This window comes from Saccostrea cucullata, unplaced genomic scaffold, assembly GCF_032062105.1.
Source record: "Saccostrea cucullata isolate Sc308-1 unplaced genomic scaffold, CSIRO_AGI_Scuc_v1 ctg3795, whole genome shotgun sequence".
NCBI classification, from domain to species: Eukaryota; Metazoa; Mollusca; class Bivalvia; order Ostreida; family Ostreidae; genus Saccostrea; species Saccostrea cuccullata.
This window is the reverse complement of record NW_026939933.1, coordinates 10,232-37,872: the sequence shown is the minus strand read 5'-3', so window position 1 is coordinate 37,872 and position 27,641 is coordinate 10,232. Positions and strand designations below refer to the sequence as shown.

The 27,641-nt window shown below is 30.4% G+C and overlaps 1 protein-coding gene across 1 annotated transcript; it reads right to left on the bottom strand.

Annotated features, from left to right (window-relative positions):
- Positions 1-2,119: 2,119 nt before the first annotated feature.
- On the bottom strand, positions 2,120-4,672 carry LOC134254309 (fibroleukin-like). Its single transcript, XM_062736833.1, has 5 exons — positions 4,370-4,672; positions 4,121-4,266; positions 3,875-3,971; positions 3,376-3,557; positions 2,120-2,140 (listed from the first exon to the last, which is right to left on the bottom strand). Exons 1-5 carry the CDS (start codon positions 4,656-4,658, stop codon positions 2,120-2,122), a joined length of 735 nt encoding a protein of 244 aa, XP_062592817.1. The 5' UTR covers positions 4,659-4,672.
- Positions 4,673-27,641: the final 22,969 nt, after the last annotated feature.

The following is a 27,641-nucleotide window of genomic DNA, read 5'->3' as shown; positions in this document are numbered from 1 at the left end:
TATTTTGACTTTCAGTGAGAACTTAAGCCTTGGTCAAATGAGCTATGGCTTTGATGTTTCTCTGATGTATTCCATATGTACAAGTATTTTTGACTTTGATCTTTATGATTGACTCATGTTTAAAGAAATTTTCAAAATTTTATTCATAGCCGTAGCTATTACACGGTTAAATCAAGTAATATCATCCTCTTCACCCTTATTTTTTGAGTATAAACTGTAATGGCCTTTAACCTTGATTTTATGGATTTTACGTACTTTTCAAAAACGTAAACTTTGGACGTATTTACTGAATCTTTAGTGCTAGGGGTTAGCTTTTTTACCGGTTCATTTCCTGTGGTAAGAGCTTTTCCTTTTTTTTTTTTTATAATTTTATCTTTTTATTTGGACATCAGACTTTAACCACCTTTTGAAAAAAAAAACTTTGGTTATAACTTTTGAATGGTTGATTTCGTGACTTTTATATTTCACCTGTGTATTCTTTCTGAAATTCTTTTGGACATCATTAATATTGACTCCTTGACCTTTTCCAGTTTGACCTACTTTTGAAAATCTCTAACTTTGGTCATAATTTATGAACTGTTGCTGCTTATATGGTTTTATTTTAGAAGGTAGACTTATTGTGAGGAACGTTTATTTTGGTACCAAAAACTACCTTTCTATTGACCTTGGTGTATGACCTGCAAACGACAACATTTATCATAACCCTCTTTGTTTCACAAACTTTTCTTGAATTTTTATCATTAGCTCCTAACACTTTTCCTATAGATTTAATAACGAATTTCAAGTTGTAGTCTATCACATTTTGGATATACTAGTATATAAACCATCGTATACACATTGCATAAGGGAGAATGACTTTACACACATATTGAATCTTTTTTTGAAGATGTAGTCTCATAATTACAAAAGTTTTAGCAAACATATTGATTAATGTTAGCTTTTTTTTTATTTGCAAAAGCAGTTGCAAATATAAGATAACATCTTTCAAAAAATAATGAATAGGTGCTCATTTTTTTTCTAACTCCTTATCTTGTTTTGCTTTGATTTTCTTTGATTTGATTTTTTTCTAACTTACTTATATACTTATAAGATTTGTGGCCTCAAAATAAAACGCGTAACTATTACAAATGTAACCTTTTAATCCCCGATCTGTGTTAGAGTGTTTTGAAATTAAAAAAAACACAATAAAAAATTACAGTCAATATAAAAAAAAATCTATCTTAATTTATCTTAACATCTTTATTTCAATGAAACTTGTGTTATCAGACACGCACGGGGAACAGATTAAAAATATATGTTTTGGAATAAACAAGATGTAATATTGCAGTGTGTAAAGATCATTGAGATCATTATAAATGACAAATGAAAATAAATGGCTGAAATCAAAGTAAAGAGTATTGCATGTGTCAGATTAAACAGGTTCCACTGTAATAGATTTAACAATAAAGTAATCGTCATCTTAATTCTCCGTCCAGTTATCTCCATTTATCAGTGTTTGAAAAAAAGAACGAAATATTTCTATTTTCAAATTTATTACAATACATATAAAGTACATCTTTTACTGAATACATTCAGTATCGCTTTACAGAGCAGTTCAACTCCTTTCTTTTACTGTTTGTTACTTGATGTTGATGTAATATTCAAAAAAAAACTCAGCGATAAAAATTAATTTAAAATCGTCTGTTGAGGGTTTCCATAATCCATGGATGATCTTTCGTCTGTAAAAAAAAAATAAATCAATACTTTATAGATAAATGTATAATAGCATATTTTTATTCTATTTCCAAAAAAAGCAACTTTTATGATTGAAAATTTCAGATTGATACAAAAAAAAAAAAAATGGATATTAAGATGTAATGATGTTTACCTAGTGACGTCTGACCATCATGGTGGTCCCTTTCACTGATGTCCCACTCGTTACTGTGGGATACCATAGCCAGGAATCCGGAGACCAGGGGCCGTTAAGGAAGGCGTCGGCACAGTAGTTGAACCACCAGCCTCCTCTACGGGTACTGTAAATGCAAAGTTACCATCAATTTTCTTTATCTGTGTCCGTAATGTAAAATCAAATTATTTTCATAACAGACAATACTAAATTTTGATAATTATATATGGAAAATCATGTGTAACATAGAGTCACCTGTAAAATTATCAATAAAAATTCAACATGAACATGTTAAAAACACATCAGCAGGGTTATATTTATAATTCGTGACCTCTTCTTTAAGGAGAATGATTCATTTGAAGATCGTAGTAAAATAAATCGTATTTAACATCCTGTCCCCTGTAAAATCAAACAAAAAGAATCACAAAGTTAATTGATTTATTTATTTTTCAATCTAATAATACTGAGGTACATCCAAGATAGACGGCTTTAGGTGCTGGAAAAGGCAATAATATTTATTTAGTTCTGTCATTGAATCCCCAATATTTTAATACTGGCACCTGCAGATTTAGAATCACAACAGATAACAGAGATATTAGTTATTAATTTATATCACATTGATTTTAATATTGCAGTACGTCTGAGTTACGCAGTTTAACGTTGTGTGAAAAAAACTACACAATTCACATGGCATCCTTTCTAGTGTAACAATAAACAACAGACATGATAAACTTTCAAGGTATGGTATCATTTGGGGCGGGGGGGGGACACTGAAAATTTTAGGAAGCATGACAAAATGAAATTCTAATATTTTTCCGAGACAATGAAACAGGTATAACATGTAATACTACGTAAATCATTAATAACGAAATCAGATATGGTGTATCGCTGAATGTTTTAAGATGATTAATTTCCTGTTCAATAAATGTAAATTTGAAACGCATTGAGATATTTTGAATTTGGCTTTTTAAGCTTTTTTTATTTGAATATTTATCCAACATTTTTTTTTATCATCAAATTTTCGTAAACCTTTCGACATTTAAGATTAATGACGCACTGTAAACTTCCTATTCCGTAGTAATAATAAATGTGAATCATAGGAAATCAGAATTTTTTAATGCTCTGTAAACTTTTTCCGTATCAAATGTTAATTATCAAAAATCAGGAAACGCAAGCTGAATAACAATGTTGAACAAATGTAATTATTGGATATAATTGTTAAAAAAAATTACATAATTATCCTTGTACATAAAATATTTAATTAAAAATTTAATCTTCTTGACAATAACAAATTCAATATCTGCTGAATACGTAAATGGTACCTGCAAGTGATATTCTGAAATGTTTGATAAGCGTGGAATCAAAAACGTATACAAAATATCAGAAAAAAACATCTTTCTCTTTTTTTCAACATTACTTTATAATCTGTCAAACAGAAAATGTATTATTTAGTGATATACGTAATTTGAACCTAATTTTAAGAAATTAACCTGCATACACTGACCTAAAGTTCCCGTTGCAGGTCCTGCAAGAAAGAGTTGATATTTTCCTGCTGCGTCGGAGACAGAGAATTGGTTGTACATTTCATACAGCGTTGTACCATTCTGGAGAGTGATGGATACATACAGAGAGGAGGAGTTGTCTTTTGTTAATTTATGGATTACGTCATTTCCTGTAATAAAATATATTTGAAATCATCTGAAAAATTCATCGAATACAATTAATTTTTTTCAAATATATGAGAATCTTCCGTAATGAAAAATAAAATCATTTTCCATAGCTGTAGACAATATTGCTAAATTTTGTCTAATTAGTATATGCCGATAAATGATATTATTCTTTTCTATTTTTTTATTTTTTGAAATATCAATAAAACACGATATCTGAATATCGTAGAACACACATTACCTGGTCTTAACTTTATATTTTTTTTAATCTTAAAACTTTGAAGGACTAAAAAGTTCTTATTTAAAACCGATTTACACTTACCAATCCAGACATCCTTTTCTGGAGAACCAAAGCCATTCTTATAATCCATCCAGTTCCTGTCAAAGGTAACGGATCCGTCTACGCGTTTCTGAATTGCCTTCAAAAATTAGCATACATTTCATTTCAATTTATTGCTTAAAACCTTCATAGGATCCATTTTTTTATGACATAAACTACAATACAATCCTACAATACCACCAAAACAAGGTGTGCTAGATTCAGTATTTTTAAAATTAAAAAACCTACTGTCCATCCACCGCCCATTGTGGTCATGTCGCAGTAGACACTTATTGGAATGGTTAATGTACTGTAGGGGTATATATCATACACCCCTGTGATGGTTTGTCCATTTTCCTGAAGATCCTTACAATCTTTGGGTATGCTAGAAAAATCTATAAAAAAATACAAGAAACTTGAAAATAAAAAGCCTGTCCCCTAGAGAAGGACCTAAAAATTAAAAAAGATAAGAGATTAAAAACCCCCAAATATACATACCGTTATCTGAGTAGTATCTCCACCCTGCCTCCTCAGAGGTACCCGACGTGAATGGTTTCTTGTGGGTACGGCATTTCTTCGTTTTAGGATTAAAGCCAAAAAAGACGCATTCCCTTTGACAGATTGTGGCGCAGTCGATCAATGAATGAGTATTATGTTCACCTAAAAGTTCACTGTTTGACTTCTTATCATTAAATTCGGGTTTCGCTGTATATTTCTTAGAAATAAAGGTAGCTTTAGATAAAGCCAAGAAGCCTACAGTTAAAGTGATAACCCACTGATAGCTCATTTTCTTTGTTGCGCAAAATTCTGCTGCGTTTTTACGAATCTGTGAAATTCTGCTAAATGGTTTTTCAACAGCCAGGTATATATATCGTAACTTAATCGATATCTGAAAAGTGATTGGCTAACTGTTACGTCTTCTATATCTCACTATTGTTTAAGGATCGATTTTATTGAAATTCATATGAATTTTCATTAATTGTTATTAACGTTCAGTTTGAAATTGCAATTTAAAATAAAACACTGAAAGTTTTTCTGTTTTTAATTTAGTCAATGCTTGTCATGTTTTGATGTTGCACAGAGTTTTTTAATGAGCTATCTTAAAAATATGTAATTTTGATATAAATTTACCTTTATCAACTCAAACTGAATAAAATTAGAAACCATTAATTTTGTTAAATTCAAAGTAGAAAATTATCTGACTTTAAGACATTGTTAAGAATTTATTGATTTACATCAATTTTGACACATTAGCCTCTAAATGTTAATGTTACACTATGCATCATCATTGGTTAATTTACTTTTGAACCATAGAGAGAAGTACATTTGTAAAATACAGTTATCAGAGTGTTCTTTTAGATTGCTTTTAAGAGAGTTAAAATTAAAAAAAAAATAAAAAAGTACTACCGATAGATGTTAAAAAAAGAATCGCAATACGTAGTTTAACAGATATTATAATTATAAACAATAAAATGTCTTTTTTAGTTGCTATATGTACATGTCATATGGTACAGGAATGAATGTTACAGCTATTGCAAAAAATTATATAACCCAAAATGTGTTTTTTTTTCACCATGGCAACTGATTCCACCTCTGATGTCGCGGATGTCTGTATTTCCTCTGCACATATTTTGTATTATTTTTGGACTTTGATATTTTACACCGTTCGTTATCTTTATATCCTTCATTGGTTCACATTCAATTTCAGACAATATACAATAATAGTATGATACCCGCTGCAATATTTGACACTTTTATGAAGAAAACTCCCTTATGACAAAACAACTGAACTTGGAAAGTGAAAATAGAATTCCAAATACCCGAAAAAAACAATGGAGATCAACCTGGAACTTCACATTCTGGAATTAAATAAATCTTTCTTAGTACACTGATACTGCACCATTTTATATTGAGCCAAAGAAAGCGAAGGTACGTTGATATCAAAGAAGCATTAGACAAATACTTCCTGTATAAAATATTTACTAGTCAGAGTAAGTAAAGTAAAGTAAGTAAATAAGTTATTATAGTAACATGTGTATTGTTACAGTAATACAATAAATTTTACCACAATAAATTGAGTTTCTTACTTCCGGTCCAAAGGATCGTCATTTCACTGTTGATATTTTAACAATTTTTATATATAAAACACATAATGAAGATAAATGATATTAGAATATTTTTTGGAGACGTTCTGGTGATTTTGAAAAGCATCAAATATAATTTGCAGAATGATTGGGAAACAAATAATATCTGAAAAAAATGAAGCATCTTTAGACAGATCTGAAAAATTTCCTATTTTACAAAAAAATGCTATCCTTTAATTTCATATCATTTACAATTTAAAAAAAATGTTTTTCATTTCAAATTTCGTTATTCTTACAAAATTGGCAAATTCTATCTTGGAGTGACCCAGATTCATAACGTCTGGTGGTAATACACTGCAACGAAACATTGTCATGGCTATCTTATTGGTTTTGTCAAATCCATATAGTAGTGTTATCCTCCGATTCGTATTGATTTTTAAAGAGTCGGTAAGTTTTTATTTTGGGAATTGTTTGTAAATTTTCAAACCACTGTGTTTTGATCTGATGACAGAGGAGTCTTTTGGCAAGAGTAATATTTAGCAAAGTTTTTCAAAAAAGAATAGAAAATTTAGAATTTATTCAAAGAAAGATATGGAAATAACGAACAGTATTCAATCTCAATGTCCATTAAACCAATATACAAAATAATAGCAGAGCAAACACAGACCTCCGAAACATCAGAGGTGGGATAAGGTGCCATGGAAGAGTGAGCATCACCTGCCAACCGGTCACATCCGCCGTGTGCTCGTTGTCATAATCAGGAAATAACAGAAAAAATCCGTGGTCAATTCAGAGTATAAATAATGGACTAACAATTGGTATGAAAAACGTCAGTCAGCACTTCATTTAATGATAAATTGTATTTGCTGACAAAGTCATTGTATCGACCATAGAATTTACGAAATGATGACTTTAAACAAGACTGTTGATATTCTTGTTTCATTAACTTGCTTTTCAATGATTTACCTCGTTTAAAAAATTGTTCATACGTAGAGCATGCTCTTGCATATCGAATCAACTGAGATATAACTACTCCGTATGCAGGTGATGAAAGTAAGGGAAATTGACGATAGAAAATTTAAAGTCATCACGTTTATCATAGAGCTTGGTTGTTAGATTACCATAAGTGTCTTTTTCAAGTAAAATTTTCAAGTATGAAGCAGAAGTGTCGGACTCTGTGGTATCTTTTATATCAAGTTCTAATATATCGTCGAGTTGAAGGAAATTATCATTATTAATTGACAAGTGTTATATCTTATCTTTTGAAGGCCACAGCAAAAGATTTTGCATAAATTCTGCTTCATATGCATATAAAAATAAGTCTGCTAATAACGTAGCGCAATTTGTACCCATGAAAATTCCAATAGATTGTTGGAATACCTGGTCTCCAAAAACCACATAGATATTGTCGATCAGAAACTCAAGCATCTTCTTGATGTCGACTTCAGAGTACTTATGTGTGCAATCAGAATCTGTTTTAACAAAATAATTTTTTCAAATGACCATTGACGAGGTAAGTAAATTTACGAGTTCTATTTTTGTTGAAGAAGCAGCTGTCAATGATATACAAAAACCCTGGATTTCAATTTGTCGTGGGGAATTGTTGTGTATAAAGTTGAAAAGTCGTAAGTTTTTAAATTGTAAAAATGTTGATTAATTTAAACACATTTTGTATTGAAGAAAAAGAAAACAAACAAATATATATCATATATTATCGTGTAATTTTGTTTAGTTGTTACATTTTTTTTTTTCGTTTTTACTTCAAAAAATAGCTAATTCAATATGAATTACTAATATAATTTAACATCCTGACCCATTGATAGCCATATTTAAAATAAAATAATTTCCAAATGAATCTAACACGATTCTTTTATGAAAATCACACGTTTTGCACATGATTCTTACACGAAAGTCGCAAGTTTCTCACACGATTCTCGATCGCACACTCGTTACACGGTTTGCGCGAAACGTTTTGTAGCTTACACGAAACGCTGCACGGTTTAAACGAAACGTTGCAAGGTTTGCACGAAATGCTGCACGGTTTACATGAAACGCTACACGCTTTTTGGGGGTAATAACACGTCTCAGGATCTGTATATATTGTATTTATAGATGACGTACTAGTAATGAAATATGTATCATAACAAGAAATTAGCTTTTATTTGGATTATAAATATGCATCAATTGATGTTTAGCATGAGGCAGAGTGCGTGTGTATATAGCTGAATGAAAATGTGCTATGATTTAATTCAAGTTTTCCCCAGTTTACAATAGTATACAATAGTATACAGTTATGGAATGGGTACGAGGGAAATTTCAAATTAATGGTTCCTAGAGTGATAATACTATTTTTGGAGATGGCGTAACCGCCGGAGGAAATAGATTCCTGGTGAGTGGAGCAATAAATTTGCTTTTCTCCGACTACCTATTCCATAACTTCTTTATTATACCGAAACAATCAAAGGCAACATCTTTAATTCGACATTAAAAAAATCTTGAGGCATTATCACAAATGCAGTTTAAAAGATTGTATGATAGCTAATGCATCATTTTTAAAACAAAACTCTTACATCCGTGAGAGGAAAGGGTGAGTCATAAATTACAAAATCATGCATAAAAAGAGCAATGCAATTATACCAGTCAAAAGTATTTTCACTGACATTTTAAAAAAAATATCATAGCATTCATTTTACTGGAATTCAAACATGATTTTGATATCACATGTCGAAATGTTTTGATGCCATAGTTACACTGCTAATAACATTACATCAGAGACTTGAAATTCCTTTAACGCCCCGACCTCTAAACAGAAACTGAAATTAGTTATAAATATTTCTGATGGGTTAGTCCCAGGGAGTAGCTCTGAATTCTCAAGGAGTAGTCCTAAAAAAAGGGAAATATCGGTAGTCTCTTCTCGGGAAAATAGATTAATAATAATTAAATTTATATGGAGTAATTAGAGTAGAGGTATCATAATAATTCATAAGTCGTTTATTATTAATTATAGTCATCTGCTGTGTGTGATTTTTCTTTGAATAAAAAAATGAAACATCATAGGCAGACTTTAGACAATGTTTAGTGCTAAGAAAATGTTAAATTTATTTAGGTGTTTTTGAGGAAGTTGGAAATCTATGATAATTTACAGAAAACAGAGGGACTTGTGGGTAAAGAAGAAGGATATGTAGATAACAGACAGTATTCCTTCTCAAAGTCCAGTAAACAATATACAAAATCAGAGCAGAGCAAACACGGACCTCCGAAACATCAGAGGTGAGATCAGGTGCCATTGAGGAGTGAGCATCCCCTGACGACCGGTCACATCCGCCGTCTTCAAGTTGTCATTATAAGGAAATAATGGAAAAAATCCGTAGTCAATTCATTGTCTTAATAATGGACCAACACTTGGTATGAAATACGTCAGTCAGATTAAATATTAATTTATCTGGCCTACGTTTATCGACCCTTTTCACTTTCAAATTCGATTTGATAAGTAATTTCTCGGGATTTAGACTTTTTGAATAATATTTAGTTTAATATATACTCCCCGTCAATGAAAATGCAACACTCAAATTTTAGGATGAAAAGTATAAACGGGTTATAACTATGTACAAAAAAAGTTAGGACATCTTTTTACTTTGCCAAATCAACTATTTAACGGTTGAATGAATTTCTTTACTGTACCGGAAGTTGCTTTTAAGCCCTCTTAACAGAAAACAAATTTTTGCATTTTTAATAAAATTTCAAACAATATTTTTGGTTTTCAAGGTTTTGAAACTGTTAATCATAAGTATTTTACTAAAAGGCCGGGAAAAAATCCTTCTTTCTTTACCGGATGTGATGCCTATACTTCCTCAAAATGACAGATTTTCATTGCTAATACTGGAAATTCTTAAAATGAAGAAAAAAAGAGCTGCATATGCAAATGTAAACTATATCACAACTCATCAGACTCATGTGTTTCAATAGCATAAATATAATTTATGCCTCCTATAAGAAATATCAGCCTGATAGTGCAGTGAAAAACAACCAAACACAGATATGCAGTTTTGTCGATTATGTCATTTAATTCAATGACATAAAGTAAAATGTAAAACAAATCATTAAGGGGGATCACCTAATATTAAACAATACAGGTTACATGTACATAGGTGAAAGGTACAAGTGTGATCCCCCTGAGACTGACTAGAAATTTACATGCAGTGAACATAACAGAGTACATGTAAATATGCATAAAATATAACATAAATGAGTAAATCCTTGGAGGCGTCCAAACAATTGCGCCAATACTGCGCTGCGACAAAGGCACACATCCCGCAGACTGCGCAGGGATATGCGGAATTATCCTAACGTGTAAAATATAATATATTTCTCATAGAGGCATAAATTGAATTATCTGTGATAATATTGTTTTTCTTGACCGGAAGTCCTTCACTACGCCAAGTTAGAGAAAATTCGACCATATCTGAACAACAGGCAATAAAAAATAACCAAGAATATTTATTTCTCTCAGATACAGACATTGATAAACTTAATGGGTGGTAGAAATCGGACTGCGTACATGTATAATTTTCATAGCGGACTAGCATGTTTTGATTAAATTGTCGGAAGGGGATGTTTTATTTAAATGTTATCTGTTAAGAGGGCTAAAAAATCAGCTTTCGGTAATGAAATAAAAACCATTCAACCATGAAATAATTGATTTGGCAAAGAAAAAGATGTCCTAACTTTTTTTGTACATTGTTATAACCAGTATATACTTTTCACCCTAAACTTAGAGTGTTGCGTTTTCATTGACGGGGAGTATATTAACAAAATCACTGATAAACGCAAACTGATATTTATTATTGCATAAAAATAGAAGCGTGTCTAACGCATAGACGTGCATTACCGCCACGGCATCACGTGACTTCAATTAAAAGCAATAGTTTCCTTAATAAAAAAGCTTATAGAAAAACAATATCCCGGAGTTTTATAAGTTCTTTGAGTTTATAATACAGCTGAAAAATATCTATTTTATCTTAAACGTACTGCTAGAATCCCACTATCTTGTCCGTGAAATATTCATTCCACAAATTTGCACGGAACCTTACACTTTGTTTTAATTTTATTCATTTGAATCGAGACAAATTTTCGTACAACCATTTTTTTTATAACGGGGTATTTAATATTTATTAAATATCCCATTTAGGTTAAAAATTGTGTATTTAAATTAATTTGATATCAACTAATTTTTCAGTTTTCCTTTCCATTCCGTTTTCCGTTCCGCGTTTTAGCAATACCAGTGCTTCCTGTAGTAAAGTCCCATTGAAGTCTTAAAAAAGCATAATGATAGCGATTCATTTTATTAGATTTGCACCAGTTAAAGTTACAAATGGAAATACTTTCGATTTTCTAAGATGACAAATACATATTTTATTAAGATGGGTGTTTTATTTGGGACTTCACTGATATATAAAAAGAAATTATTATATAATTTATATCTAAATGTTAGGGACAGATTTTTTTTAAAAATCTTATAACTTGATGTCGACGATTTTAGAATTTATATTATTTTGCAGTTAGAGAACATTTATCAATTCCAATATTACAAGGGCATAACCAAGTTAAAAATCTTAGCTTTATTTATTATCATTTTCAATTAATTAGTAAAAATTATAATTTGTTGTCCTCACATTTACGAAGTTTGCACTTAAGATAGCGAACTCGAAGATGAATTAGATTTGTACTTGTAAAAGTGTTTGTACATTTGAAATAATGTTATTATGTATCTGCAATCAGATTACGTTTGTGAAAAAAAAATTAACAATGGATCAGTTTATTTTACAAATGAGTTCAAAAGAAACTATGTTTATTTTCCGATGATGTTTTAATTTTCTGCGCAGTTTAAAAAGAAATACCAGAAATGAATTAAATATGACAAAGGTCAATAACCTGTTCAAAGTCTTTTTTTCTACAATAACATTTACTTGATGTTGTTATATTGTTGTCAGTCATTTATCACAGTATGCATAATAAACTTTTTTTCAATTTTAAAAGTGATCCCAAATCTGATGATTTATTCAACATGATGTAAGAACAGACAGAATTGATTGACTTGAATAAGTCTGTATATATTTAAAGAGCGGTTTGAAGCTTTGGTGATGATTGAAAAATAAATAATAAAAAATTTCATCGTCATTAAAATTGTTTTGCTTGAAATGAAACAGATGCCCTAATTACATTCCTTGTTGATTTGTAATTGTCTCTGCATTATTCATAAAAAGCCATCAAATGGTGAAAATTTATTTCACCATTACAATGATTTCATCACTCATACTCTACAGAATAGACTATTGGGAATAAATCACAGGAGAATTGAGTTTATTTTTTAACTCTTAACAAAAACGGCATTTGTAGCTATAAAACGGTTTTCGTATTTATTTCACACAATGAATACTTTTTGGAAGTTCATGAGTACTAAGAAATACAATATCTGTGATCTGGCATTTTCCTTCTTGTGAAAACCATGGACGATCAAGAAAAGTTCAAAGTTCAAAGCACCATACACTTAAAACCACACTGTTTTTGTACTTGTTTATTCTACGGAAAATATGTTGAAACATGCACATTAAGCACGTGTACCTAACATTCCTTTAATAGATTACCCAAACTTTTTAGTGGTCTGTTGATAAATAAGATAAAGTGACACGCCACAGCATGATACGCCCGTAAAAAATTACACAATTATCTTTAACATTATGGACTGCAAGAAAAGCATGTCAACCTTGATTCTAAGATTTCCATGTTTTTTCTATTTTTTTTTTTAAACTATCTCTTTATCCATCCCCTGTGATATAGGCATAATTACAACAAATATTACATAACTGAGAGATTTCTATACTATTTATGTTAGACGTTGGCATAATAATAAACAATATCAAATAAGTCTTAACAACTTTATGCCAAATTAATTTTGAAAAGAAAGACTGGCCATCAAATGACATACCAGTATGCTTTAACCTATCCTCACACTAACCTAAGGGATATTGATAACACCAATGCACTACTAAATATCCACGCTAACCTAAGGGATATTGATAACAACAATGCACTACTAGATATCCACGCTAACCTAAGGGATATTGATAACAACAATGCACTACTAGATATCCACGCTAACCTAAGGGATATTGATAACACCAATGCACTACTAAATATCCACGCTAACCTAAGGGATATTGATAACAACAATGTACTACTAGATATCCTCACACTAACCTAAGGGATATTGGTAACAACAATGCACTACTAGATATCCTCACACTAACATAAGGGATATTGATAACAACAATGCACTACTAGATATCCTCACACTTACCAAAGGGATATTGGTAACAACAATGCACTACTAGATATTCTCACACTAACCAAAGGGATATTGGGAACAACAATGCACTACTAGATATTCTCACACTAACTTAAGGGATATTGATAACAACAATGCACCACTAGATATCCTCACACTAACCTAAGGGATATTGGTAACAACAATGCACTACTAGATATCCTCACACTAACCTAAGGGATATTGGTAACAACAATGCACTACTAGATATTCTCACACTAACATAAGGGATATTGATAACAACAATGCAGTACTAGATATCCTCACACTAACCTAAGGGATATTGATAACAACAATGCACTACTAGATATCCTCAATCTAAACTCGATAATTTCACTCTAATTTGATATGCAACTTTCTGCTATCAAAATTCTTTTTGACCAGTGCTTGATAATTATGCCCGTGGGACAAACTGAATTCCTCTCATTCCTCTCATTAACATTGGAATTTGTTTAAGATTACAATAAAGTATATGATGAAAAGAATATTTTTTTAACTTAATACTTTAATACTTTTTAATAAAGATACAGCTCTGCTGACTGACGTTTTTCATACCAATTGTTAGTCCATTATTTATACACTGAATTGACTACGGATTTTTTCCGTTATTTCCTGATTATGACAATGAGCACACGGCGGGTGTGACCGGTCAGCAGGGGATGCTCACTCCTCCATGGCACCTGATCCCACTTCTGATGTTTCGGAGGTCCGTGTTTGCTCTGCTCTTGTTTTGTATATTTGTTTAATGGACGTTGAGATTGAATACTGTTCGTTATTTCCATATCCTTATGATAACAATAACTGTGGAGGTAATGCCTCCTCAGAGGCCCTCGCAAATATACCCTCACCTGGGGTGCCAGGATCTCCCTGGATCGGATAGAAAAAAGAAAATAATTGTACATATCAAAGATAATAATTATGTGGTTGAATACATTAGAAGTAGAAAGGAATAAACCAAAAATCCATACATGACAGCTCACATTCTCAATTTTATCATGTTTAAAACTATTTCAAAATATGGTGATCCTTGAAAGTTTGATTTCACTAGAAAATATCGTCTATCCCCCTTTTTTCAAGAACTTGAATTAATGATAATTTACCATCTAGCGCTGGAATTAAAATGATTAATCAGTTCCCATAGAACTGTTCTTTGTATTAAACTAAGATTTAATGGCCAGATTGTCATTGAATTTATTGAGTGTAAAATGTAGGCGGAAATCAAGAGTTAGAGTTTGTAGTTCTTACCGGAATATAGGAATACATTTCCTATTTTATCATTTAGATGCTTTAATTAATACCAAAACACATTATTAAGGTTTTGTTGATTGTGATTGTTTAAGACTTACTTCTGCCATGATGTCCCTAAAATATTTTGATGTGACAGTACCAGGAAAAAACAAAAAGAAAAAAAATTCAGTTAATCCTTTAATGTTTGTTTAATGATTCATATCTGTTAATTGATTCATATGCTATGAAGTAACATTGTTATGATCATTATATGAAAGTTTTGGACAAGTGAAAATTCATTTGTTCCTGTGACAATGTGTTGTCTGTCCGATTGTCCTGTGGTGATTTTTCTTCTTTGTGAAGACTATTTATAGATGCACATTGATTTGAATAGTGTTATATAAATATATAAAGGAAAACATTTGCAAATGTAAAGATATTTCATAATTCGTATTTAAATTTGTCGTGCCCTTACAGTTATGATACTACATGTATATGTGTCAAAAATAATTATTCATTGCTTACATAAGCACTGTAATTAAAAATGTTCAAATTTTTTGTTCACTGCCAACCTACCTATACCGACTTTTTAGTCTGAAATGCCCTTTTGTTTTCTTCCTAAAAAGCGAATACATTATTAAAATTGTTGATCAAAATAATATTACCATGATTACCATTCTAACATCCATAGTAATTTGAGATTCCTCGAACTCTTTTGTCTGACATGTACCCCAACCTTCCAGTATGGCATGGTCTAAGTGACATCAACTGGCTGAAATTTTTTCTATCTCCATGGCTACTGTTCTGAGCACCCTCTGCTCCCTTAATAAAGCCCTTTCAAATTGCCTGCGTCATAGTGTTAAAGTGGAGGTTAAGCAGAGACATCTCGGATTAACTGAGAACACATCTGTACTTTGTTCCCGACATTCCAAAATCTTTACATTGATTACAGAGTTTAAACAGATATCAAATATTATTTCATCATGTAAATTAAATAATATTAATACTACACATATATAAAAGCTACATTAACTTACTCGAATTACTGTAAACCATGTGCCATGATCATGTGGCCATGTGGTTCCTGTCTTCCCACCCGAACATTCTCCGACTCAGGCCTTTCTCCAGTCGATCAAAAGAAAAAAAAAAAAAACATTTGATTTTCCGGCTTATAAAACATGTGTCAAAAAGAAATTTCGCAATATATAATAGATTCATTTATAGAGACAATAAGTTTATATGAAGTAATTAAATGTGTCAGATCAATTTCATCACCTTTTTTTCAGGGAGGGGGGTTATTTAGATACACCCTTCCCCAGAATGTTCAGGTCCGACTTTTCAGGGGTTTTTTTAAATAGAAGAAAATAAAAGGCCTATGAATTATATTTTTAAATCATCCAACTTTCCAATTTATGATTATGAATTAGACAAGTATCCAGTAAACGCGATGCCATAATTAATACATATTTAAAACGCATTTATGCTTCGACCTGATTCATGGCGTGTATATAGTGACGTTACGTAACATATTTTTATAGATTTCGTTAAAATATCGTTAAAATAAAATGAGAACATTGCACACATATTTCACACATATTAAATTCAATTTAGAAACGCTTTAGCGTTTTTTTTGTTTTTGTTTTTTTTTTTCGCATATTTGGTGTGACTGTTTCGTGAATGATCATATTAAAAGTCTTGTTCCCTTCATCTCCATTTTACACTTACTTGGTAAAAAACTAATTACCAAGTAAGCGAACCCCTCCCCAAAAAATTACCAAAAAGAATCTGGAAATATACAAAAAGTGTCAATAAGAAAAAAAAAAGATTTTAAAAAGCAGTATCTATGAATATTTGTCAAATTTAATAATTGTGGATGTAGTTTTTAACGTTGCTTAATTTTTCGTAGCATTTGTTCTATTCCTGAGGGAAGCAGACGTTCAGAGAAACATTAAGTTTCCTAAATCAAAGGAAATAAATCAATTACATTTTATATCATTCTCCTCCTATCAGGGATGTTGAGTGGATTTCTCATGAATATTTCAAATGTTTTTAAATGGGTAGAGAGTTTGAAAATATTTTTGCCTTAAGTCTTCAAATATTTAGTTAAATTATCATACAAATGAGATTCCGTCCTCTAGGACTTTATTATTCATTTATGTAATGCTACGTTTGAAAATGTTCGTCTACTTTAATTAACGATATTATACAATTATGGACTCTTTTGGTGTTGAATATGGTTTGTTATTCACCAGAAAAATATTCATATTGACCGAGGCGAAGATGAGGTCAATATGGATATTTTTCTTCTGAATAACAAACTATATTCAACACCAAAAGAGTCCATAATTGTTTTATTATATATTCAGGATTTGAATACTTAAGACATTAAAGGCTGTATGACGACACCATTTTCATTTGCAATCTTCCATTGTTGTTAATAAAAAAAAAATTTCCAGATTACTGTTTGCAGCCTCTGTGTTTTCCTTTCCGAGTTTCGCTATGTGTAGACGTCCAGATCTTAAAAAATAATCCTGAAAGAGGTTTGAATAATTGTTTTCCTGCTCAGATACGTAGCTTGCCTCGGCCGTTGCAAGCATTGTTTACAACACTGTTCGATATTTTGATTGTGACGTCACAATGCCGTTGCACGCGCATTGACCCTCCGGTGAATACGGCCTAAAATCCGGTGAATATGTAGTGTTATGAACCCTTTGCGTTTGTATAGATTTTATAGGGACTATAAATACACTATATAATAAATTATGATATTGACAACTTTATTTGTTTACATTGATTTACTTTGTCTTTAGAAGTTTAATTACTTAATTAATTTATTCAATACAAAAAAATCGAAAATTTGCACGTTTTTAGAATTTTCTGAGCGTACTTTGTATCAAGTAAATAAAAACCAAAATTCTATTTATTTTAGCAGGCATGGCAACAGGTTTTAATCAATAAATTTTTGTATTGTTCTAAAAAAGGACACAAAATAGTGGACGTATGGGGTACTAGCTTAACCTATATTTTCTAGTATTGCTTGTCGTATGCTCTTTCTTTTCCAAAGGTGTTACCAATTTGAAAGTTATTTTTTTGACAATATCTATGTGGTTTTTGGAATTGCCAGGTATTCCAACAATCTATTGGAATTCCCATGGGTACAAATTGCGCTCCATTATTAGCAGACTTATTTTAATATTCATATGAAGCAGAATTTATGCAAAATATATCTACGTGATAAAATATAAAACACTTGCTGTGGCCTTCAACTCGACATTTAGGTATATCGACGACGTATTGCCAATTAATAATGATAATTTCCATTCCTACGTCGAAACGATATATCCTGGAGAGCTTGAGATAAAAGATACCACAGAGTCCGACACTTCTGCTTCATATTTGGATATTTTACTTGAAAAAGACAATAAATTCTAATGATAATCTAACAACCAAGCTATATGATAAACGTGATGACTTTAACTTTTCTATCGTCAACTTCCTTACTTAAGCAGCAATATACCTTCATCACCTGCATACGGAGTATTTATATCTCAGTTTTCGATACGCAAGAGCAGGCTCTACGTATGAACAATTTCTTAAACGAGGTAAATTATTGACAAGGAAGTTGATGAAACAAGAATATCAACAGTCTCGTTTAAAGTCATCATTTCGTAAATTCTTACGGTTGATACAATGACCTTGTTAGCAAATTCAATTTATCATTGAATGAAATGCTGACTGACGTTTTTCATACCAATTGTTAGTCCATTATTTATACACTGAATTGACGACGGATTTTTTTTCCGTAATTTCCTGATCATGAGAAGGAGCATACGGCTGGTGTGACCGGTCGGCAGGGGCTGTTCACTCCTCCATGGCACATGATCCCACCTCTGATGTTTCGGAGGTCCGATGCTATCGTTGCTCTGCTCTTATTTTGTATATTTGTTTAATGAACGTTGAGATTGAAGTAAATGTCAACAAATGAACAATTGAATTGCTATAGATAATTTACATATTTAATTAAAATATATAGGATTTCCCATGATTTGTTGTTGAATATGATTTTTATTCAACGAGATGTGTGATTTTTTTAACATTGACATAAAAATAAATTAACCTTCGGTATGTGTTGCAATAGAATTTAATACTGTCTTAATTCATTAACAGAAATTCATTGTTTGTATTCAGGCAGAGTTTATCAATCCCAATAGTTAGATCAACACCTTTGTGTGTGATTCGCTAAATTGTACGGATATCAGAAAGTTCATGCAATTTAGGCCAGAATTAAAATTTATTCAACTTCAGTGTTAATTTCAGCACAGTATAAAGGGGTATAATTCATACAATATCTACTGTCATAATCAATATAAATTTATTTTCTCAATGGTTCATGTTACTGAAAAGTTGGGAAGATAATCAATAGCACCGTTCTGAATACTAGATAACTTTAAATTAATGTCAGTCCCTGCGTTTCATTGAAAACATAAACCATTCTCAAACAGATTTAAAATGTTTCAATGTTTGCATCTTTTTTTACGAAAATAATTTTGTTTAAGTTCTGTTTATGTCTGTTTTCCTTAATTCATCAAACAAATCTGCACGTGTAATTAACAAAATAATTATAGAAATCGGTAAATATCGTCGCTGTAAGCATTTAATATACAGTGCACTCTTTAATAAATAATGTCCTGAGCTGTATGACATACAATACAGATAGTATATGACATTTAACTGGAATTTGCCATATTTAATAAGATATATTAATGCATTATCTAGCTTTTAATTAGCATCATCTTTTTATTTACGTAATAAAGTATACATCATTAATTATACTTTTCAAATACATTGTTAATGTTTTTATAGCAATGGTATATTCAGGCCGGGCAACTCGAAGATTACGTATTTTTCTTACCTAAATGTAACGCAGAAAAAAAAAGAATTTTTATATAAGAACCTGTCATTTAAAAGTGCCGATAGTTACCTTATGCGTTTATACAATAATAGCCTTAAAAATTGCAATTTCAGCACCATTTTGTAAGTCTATGAAATTTCATAGTAAATTTTATATGAAATCTCCAAACAATTTATGAAATGTAATATCATTAGAAAAGGGGTGGGGTGGTGGTTTCTTTTTCTAACGTGCTATAAAGTTTTACCCCTTGGAAAAAAAAACTTGCATATACCTAAGGAATATTTAAATAAGCCATTGAAAATAAATTGTATTCAAAGTACGTTTTCTTTTTAAATACCAATAAAAAGATTAGAAAGATGAAAATGTAAACTTTAATGTTGATTTGTAGTAAATGTGTTCAAAGTATGTCACATAGAAAAGTAACGTTGATCATATGTGATTGATGTGGAATGCCGTCAACCAAGATTTTTTCACTTATTTCCAAAATCATATCATATAAGTGTTCACAGAAATAATAACGTTCTGTCCATTCAATTTCTAACATTTTTTCTCATTCTGATTTTTTTTTTTTGTATTTTAATCACACAGGCAGTCAATATTTTGCTAAATGTAATTGACTAGGGTAACTCGGCTTTCAAAGAATACAAAATGTATTTTGATAGAACCAGGAAATTGAATAAACTTGCAATGCAGTGACGACTTTTCTTATTCGGCCAATGCAAGAATTTCCTGATAATTCCTTAAGACAGTGTGAAGGATGTTGGCCAATGCACGACTGTCAAAGGACCAATGCAGGTATTGGAACACTTTTCTCTCTCTGTAAGCAAAGCAGACATTGCCAGACACAGAGACACAGAGACCAAAAGAGGGTTAGGAAGTTTTTTTTCATTCTGTTGGAATTTCGTCAAATATTTTCAGAGATTTTTATTTGTAAGATGCATAATGATCTATGGATCATTTAACAAAATGTTTTGTATCTATGATAATATGTTGTCTAAAGAGTTAACATATCCATGTTATCATTCAATATTATATTTTGACATGAGTTAAGAATACTAGTGGGATATTTAAATTTATCTAAATTATTTAAATTTTGGATTGTACTTGAATGTTTTGGCAACAACAACAACAACAACAACAAATAAAGACTTCTTCCACCATAGTGAAAATATTAAAAAGATTTACAAATGACGTTTTTTTTTATCTTTATATTTCATTATCATATTTTTTTAGCATTCATAAGAAATAATTTAATAGATATTTCAGATCCAACATAACACATTTCACTGATCAAAATATACAAAAATCTCAAAAAAAAAAAGCTTTGATAAATTTTACCAGCAATGGAAAAATCCGAAATCCTAAATTAAAAGCACTTTTAACCAATTATGCAAATACATATATGTAGGTGTAACAAAGGCATCCGATACAAAATGTTTTGCAAAGATATACATATTATAGGCATTGAAAATTGCTTACATTTTTAGATATTTTGTTGATAAACTAGAGAAATTTTTTTAACGGCAATATATAGAATGTATCTGAAAAAAAAGTCAAGTTGAGAGACCTTAAATACTTCCCTTTATATCAAGGTTAAAAGTTTTTGCAAAAGATACAAAATAACAAATGGCTGAAATCTTGCTAATTTTCGAAAAATCAATCCATCAATGATTTTTTTTTGTATTTTCTAATTTTTTTTCTAAATTATGCATAATAGATTTATTGGTAAAAAATGTACATGTATATTTGGATATGCACTTTGATTTTTTTTTTCAATAGTGGTTAATATATTTTATCCGTCCAATTACAACCACTTTGATGATGTGGAGGAATTTTTCAAGAGTGTGTATGCCACACACCGCTATTTGAAGGTGAAGTGGCTGCAGTAGAAAAAAAAAACTTTTTTTGTTTTCAAAGCCTTGTCTTCCTGATTCTTCATCCATTTTGTCTGTGCAACTTTTGCCTGGTATTTCTGACATACTGATTTATTTTTAAAATTATTTAACTTAAGCATTTTTTTTTAATTTCCTGATATATAACGCACACACTGCGTATGTGACCGTCGGCAGGGGATATTCACTCCTCCATGGCACGTGATTTGATATTTTAATGGTACGTGTGTATGCTGTTCCAGATAAACTTTATTTAATAAACCATTAAGCTTAAACACTATTGATTAGCTCCATTTGGAAATGTTTCATTTCGATATTTGATAGGTTCTAGCTATAAAACACATCTGAATATAAATACAAAAAATGGACGTTGCTTTCTACAGGAAACGTATTTCTGTCGTTTGATTATTCTCCAACCAGTTATTGGATAGTAAGTGTTAAGCAATTGTATTGATGATATCTGAGAACATACATATTTTTAAAAGATGTATTTCAATCAAAACACATCAAACTTTAAATTCCCGCCCTTAAAAAGTATAATATATATCAAAAAATAAAATCTCTAAAAAGTTTGAATCAAAGTAAATTTGGACAATTCTTGGCTGAAAACCTTATTCCATTCGACAATACCGGCTTACCAAATAACAGATACGCTTCACACAGATGTAACTTTTAAACATTAAAAAAATCAATTTTCTCTTTACCTTCTGATAACATTAAATCAATTACAATCGTACCCTCTGATAACATTAAATCAATTACAATCCTACCCTCTGATAATATTAAATCAATTTCTCTCTACCTTTTGATAATATTAAATCAATTTCTCTCTACCTTTTGATAATATTAAATCAATTTCTCTCTACCTTTTGATAATATTAAATCAAGAACATCTCTACCTTCTATAATATTAAATCAGTTACCTCCCTACCTTCTGATAATATAGAGGATAATGACTATCCAGATGTTTAGTATTTGTTATAATATCGGTAGAAACGATACATTTGAAATAAACATATACATGTACCAACGTGTGAATATTGCCACTTTTATTCAAAATTAAAAATAAAACACGGATTTTGATATAAATTTTATTAAGAATAAAGATAGTTTATAATCGTTAATAAAGATGAAAAAACATTACTTATGATTTTTTTGAAATATTTTTGAGGCCACGATGGGTACCATATCTGATTAAACTCCTTGACCTTTTATTTAAAAAAAAATTAGAAAATAAAGATTCATTAGGCCAGGGATCCTTACATCCAATACGTAATTACTCCGTAATCTAATTGATATTATTTTGTCATTTTGTAATTTATCAGACAAAGGGTATGCACTTGATAGTATTTGTCATCGACGTTTATCTACATTTTAACAAAGCAGGCTTGCTGTTAGCTTCTTAAAATGCATGGTTGGTTGCTGCATTAATAAAGAAACATAGAAAATATTGGCATACCAATGGAATACATTGAGATATGTACCATGCATAGTATATCTATTTTCTTTTTAATTTTTCCTATGGATTCGTTGTGAAAAGTTTTGAAAATGCTAAAATTAGATATCGGTCGATCTGATGCTTTGCATCAATTTAAACGTAGGAAGTTTAGATGACTCTAAAAGAGGTTCTCTTTCAACGGTTCAATTTTTTATGGGACACACAAATAAAAAAAATTCCCTGGTGCTCTTTTTCTACAAAAGCTGATTTTTTTTTACCAGTGAAAGATCATTTTCTGTCGTTGAAAAATGACCCACCGGTCATTATTCGATGAGGGTCATTATTCATCTGTACATCGGCTCTCTGTTAGCTTTAAAGGCATTTTTTTTAAAACAGCTTGAATGTTTGCTGCATTTATTAAGTCACACAGAAGATATTGGCGTACCAAAGGAATACATTTCGCCAACATATTCAAATTTCCATGGCAAAAATGAAATTGATGAATATGCATGAATATTGAATTAATCTTGCTCAAAATATTCTTAAAATAAAATGAGAGCATTGCACACATATTAAAATCAATTTATTATTACATTAGCGCTGTTTTTTTTGTTTGTTTGTTTATTTTTTTTTACAAATGTGACTGTTACGTGAATGATCATGTTAAAGGTCTTGTTGCCTTAATCCTAATTTAACACCTCTTGGTAAACAAACGACTGACCAAGTAAGCACCCCCCCCCCTCAGTAACCAAAAAATCAATCTGGAAATATTAAAAAATATAATAGTTAATATGAAAAAAAAAAAGATTTTTAAAGGCAGTATCTAGAAATAATTATCGAATTTAATAATTGTTGATGTAGTTTTACACCTCGTTTAATTTTTGTCTGATTTTATCCAGTCCTATGGGGATCAGACGTTCATAGAAACATTAAGTTTTCTAAAATCAAAGAAAATAAAGCTATCATATTTTGTATCGTTTCCTCTTATCACGAATTTTGAGTGGGTTTCACATGAATATTTCAAATGCAATATAATGGGTACAAAGTTTGGAAATATTTTCGCAACATGTCTTCAAATATTTAGTTTAATTATAATACAAATGAGATTCCGTTCTCTGGGACTATATAATTTATTTATACAATGCTACATTTGAAAATGTTCGTCTACTTTAATTAAGGATAAATTGGAAGTTTAATTACTGATTTATTAAGCATACATACATAGACCTTTAAGTAGTAGTAGTAGTAGTTGGGTTTTTTTCTGGCCAAAACAAAGATTTATTAAAAGGAATCTTTGGTTTATTAACGAATTCATTTTCTTAAACTAAAAAGTTCTACATCTATATTATGTAAAAACAAAAACACAGAAACAAATTTGATATTCTTTAGTAGGGCACAAAAAATAATGGTTGTTTTAAAACTTGGCTTTTATTTTGATTTTAATCTTAAACAGAGACTACAAGAGGGCGCAGAATTGGGACGTTTTCCCAACCTTTCTCAATCCTTTCGGAATTTCGTAAAATTTGAGATAGTTTTCATTTCGAAAAACATCTGAAATTTTTATATCTAAAATGCATCTGATATAGGTGTATGATACACGTATGATATGAATATAAATTTGGCAGATAGGCAAGCTGGTGCTCTTTGTTTTCTTAAACAAAATTCGCATAAAAATGAGAACAATTAGAGATTTATATTAATTAATTTATTAATCATGATATTGTTGAATTCTATCTGATAATAAATTGACCATTCGAAATATCATATACAAAAAAGAATATTGTCTGACTTCAATTTTCAAACTGTTGCTTTTCCATAAGTGTTACCAAATTATTTTTTGTTATTCTTGAAATTCCAGCTTTCTCTAAAATATCTCTAGCATCTTCTTTCTTAAAATCAACACATAATCTGATCCGCAGATGCACAGCCTTACAAAAGCATTTTCCAGAAAGTTATAAACATAGAACACTGAAGAGCTGTAGTGTAGTTTATGCTGTTAGAAAATCCGCCCTCTGAAGTAGGTATAAGAAAATAATTGCAATTAATTACACAATGAATAATAGAATAACAAAGCTAGGATAAGGTAGGCCGGATAATACGTTATTGAATTCCTTATTACCAGTAAATTTCAAATAAAAGAAAACAACAGTGTCTCTGTTTAAGCAAAGTGAATTGTTTTTTTCTGAAGAATAAAGGCATTTTACCTATGTTAGAAATGAATGAAATTGCCTAAATACTAGTATGCGCAAAATTATATGATGAAATAGAGCTTCCTTGCGTTATTGTTGTAAACTCATTATGGCTCCTCAATTAGATAATAAAATCAATAAACTATAGCTGCCTCTGTAATATTTTGACTTAATATATCCCAGTGAATTCAAAATATAAAATACCTTTGAGTCTGACATTTCTGGTTCTTAGTTGATCAGTTCTTCATACACAAAATAAATTCTCCATAAACCAATATATTTTTCTCAAACAACAAAAATTTGACCTCTAGGAAATATGTGATTTGACGATAATTCTTCGACCATTACTTTCATTTTGAATTGCTTATAGGTCAGCTCCGATATGTGTTATTTAAATGAACTTCAGCTTGAACAAGAGTTAATTATCTCAATATTTCATTAGTACAATTACAAGGAATTGACCAGTTGATGCTCGTTTTGTAAGCATTTAATTGGACTTTTAATTTCAAATGAACTCGATCCCTTCAGTGAATATATACAAACATTCAACAGTATTTGTTGTTAGTTTTTATTTGGAGATAAAATCTTGAAACATGTGCGTCTTATATACTCCGAATTTTCGATGAAAAAATGTTTTAGAAAAAGATAGTTCCCCAAATTGTAAGGAAACAAGATATGAATCATTACTTGACATTACAACAGACCTTTGATTATTTAAACATCCAATATATGGTTCATCCTCAACCATATGCATACAAAACACTTCAATACTGATGGTTTAGGATTTTAGTAAATGTCAGCAAATGAACAATTGTACTGCTATAAATAATTTACCTATTTCATTGAAATATATAATTTGATATTAAATTTAGAACCATTCATGTATTTCAGCGAAACAGCTCAATTTTGTAAAGGATATAATAAGAATCAAATTAGATTTTTTTAACATTAACAAAAAAATACAAAATGTAACCTTCGGTATGTGTTGCAATAGAATTTAATACTGTCTTAATTCATTAACAGAAATTCATTGTTTGTATTCAGGCAGAGTTTATCAATCCCAATAGTTAAATCAACACCTTTGTGTCTGTTTCGCAAATTGTACGGATATCTAGAGTAAGTTCATGCAATATAGGTCAGAATTAAAATTTATTCAACTTCAATGTTAATCTCAGCACAGTATAAAGGGGTATAATTCATACAATATCTACTGTCATAATCAATATAAATTTATTTTCTCAATGGTTCATGTAACTGAATAGCTGGTAAGATAATCAATAGCACCGTTCTGAATACTAGATAACTTTAAATTAATGTCAGTCCCTGTGTTTCATTGAAAACATAAATCATTCTCAAACAGATTTAAAATGTTTCAATGTTTGCATTTTTTTTACGAAAATAATTTTGTTTAAGTTCTGTTTATGTCTGTTTTCCTTAATTCATCAAACAAATCTGCACGTGTAATTAACAAAATATTCATAGAAATCGGTAAATATCGTCGCTGTAAGCATTTACGAGTGCAGTTTAATAAATAATGTCCTGAGCTGTATGACATACAATACAGATAGTATATGACATTAAACTGGAATTTGCCATATTTAATAAGATATATTAATGCATTATCTAGCTTTTAATTAGCATCATCTTTTTATTTACGTAATAAAGTATACATCATTAATTATACTTTTCAAATACATTGTTAATGTTTTTATAGCAATGGTATATTCAGGCCGGGCAACTCGAAGATTACGTATTTTTCTTACCTAAATGTAACGCAGAAAAAAAAATATATAAGAACCTGTCATTTAAAAGTGCCGATAGTTACCTTATGCGTTTATACAATAATAGCCTTAAAAATTGCAATTTCAGCACCATTTTGTAAGTCTATGAAATTTCATAGTAAATTTTATATGAAATCTCCAAACAATTTATGAACTGTAATATCATTAGAAAAGGGGGTGGGGTGGTGGTTTCTTTTTCTAACGTGCTATAAAGTTTTACCCCCTGGAAAAAAAAAATATTTATGCGAACTTGCATATACCTAAGTATTTAAATAAGCCATTGAAAAATAAATTGTATTCAAAGTACGTTTTCTTTTTAAATACCAATAAAAAGATTAGAAAGATGAAAATGTAAACTTTAATGTTGATTTGTAGTAAATGTGTTCAAAGTATGTCACGTAGAAAAGTGACGTTGATCATATGTGATTGATGTGGAATGCCGTCAACCAAGATTTTTTCACTTATTTCCAAAATCATATCATATAAGTGTTCACAGAAATAATAACGTTCTGTCCATTCAATTTCTAACATTTTTTCTCATTCTGATTTTTGTTGTATTTTAATCACACAGGCAGTCAAAATTGTGCTAAATGTAATTGACTAGGGTAACTCGGCTTTCAAAGAATACAAAATGAATTTTGATAGAACCAGGAAATTGAATAAACTTGAAATGCAGTGACAACTTTTACTATTTAGCCAATGTAAGAATTACATGACAATTCCTTGAGACAGTGTGTAGGATGTTGGCCAATGCACGACTGTCAAAGGGCCAATGTAGGTATTGGAACAATTTTCTCTCCCTATGAAAAAAGCAGGCATTGCCAGACACAGAGACCAAAAGAGGGCTAGGACGTTTCTGTTGG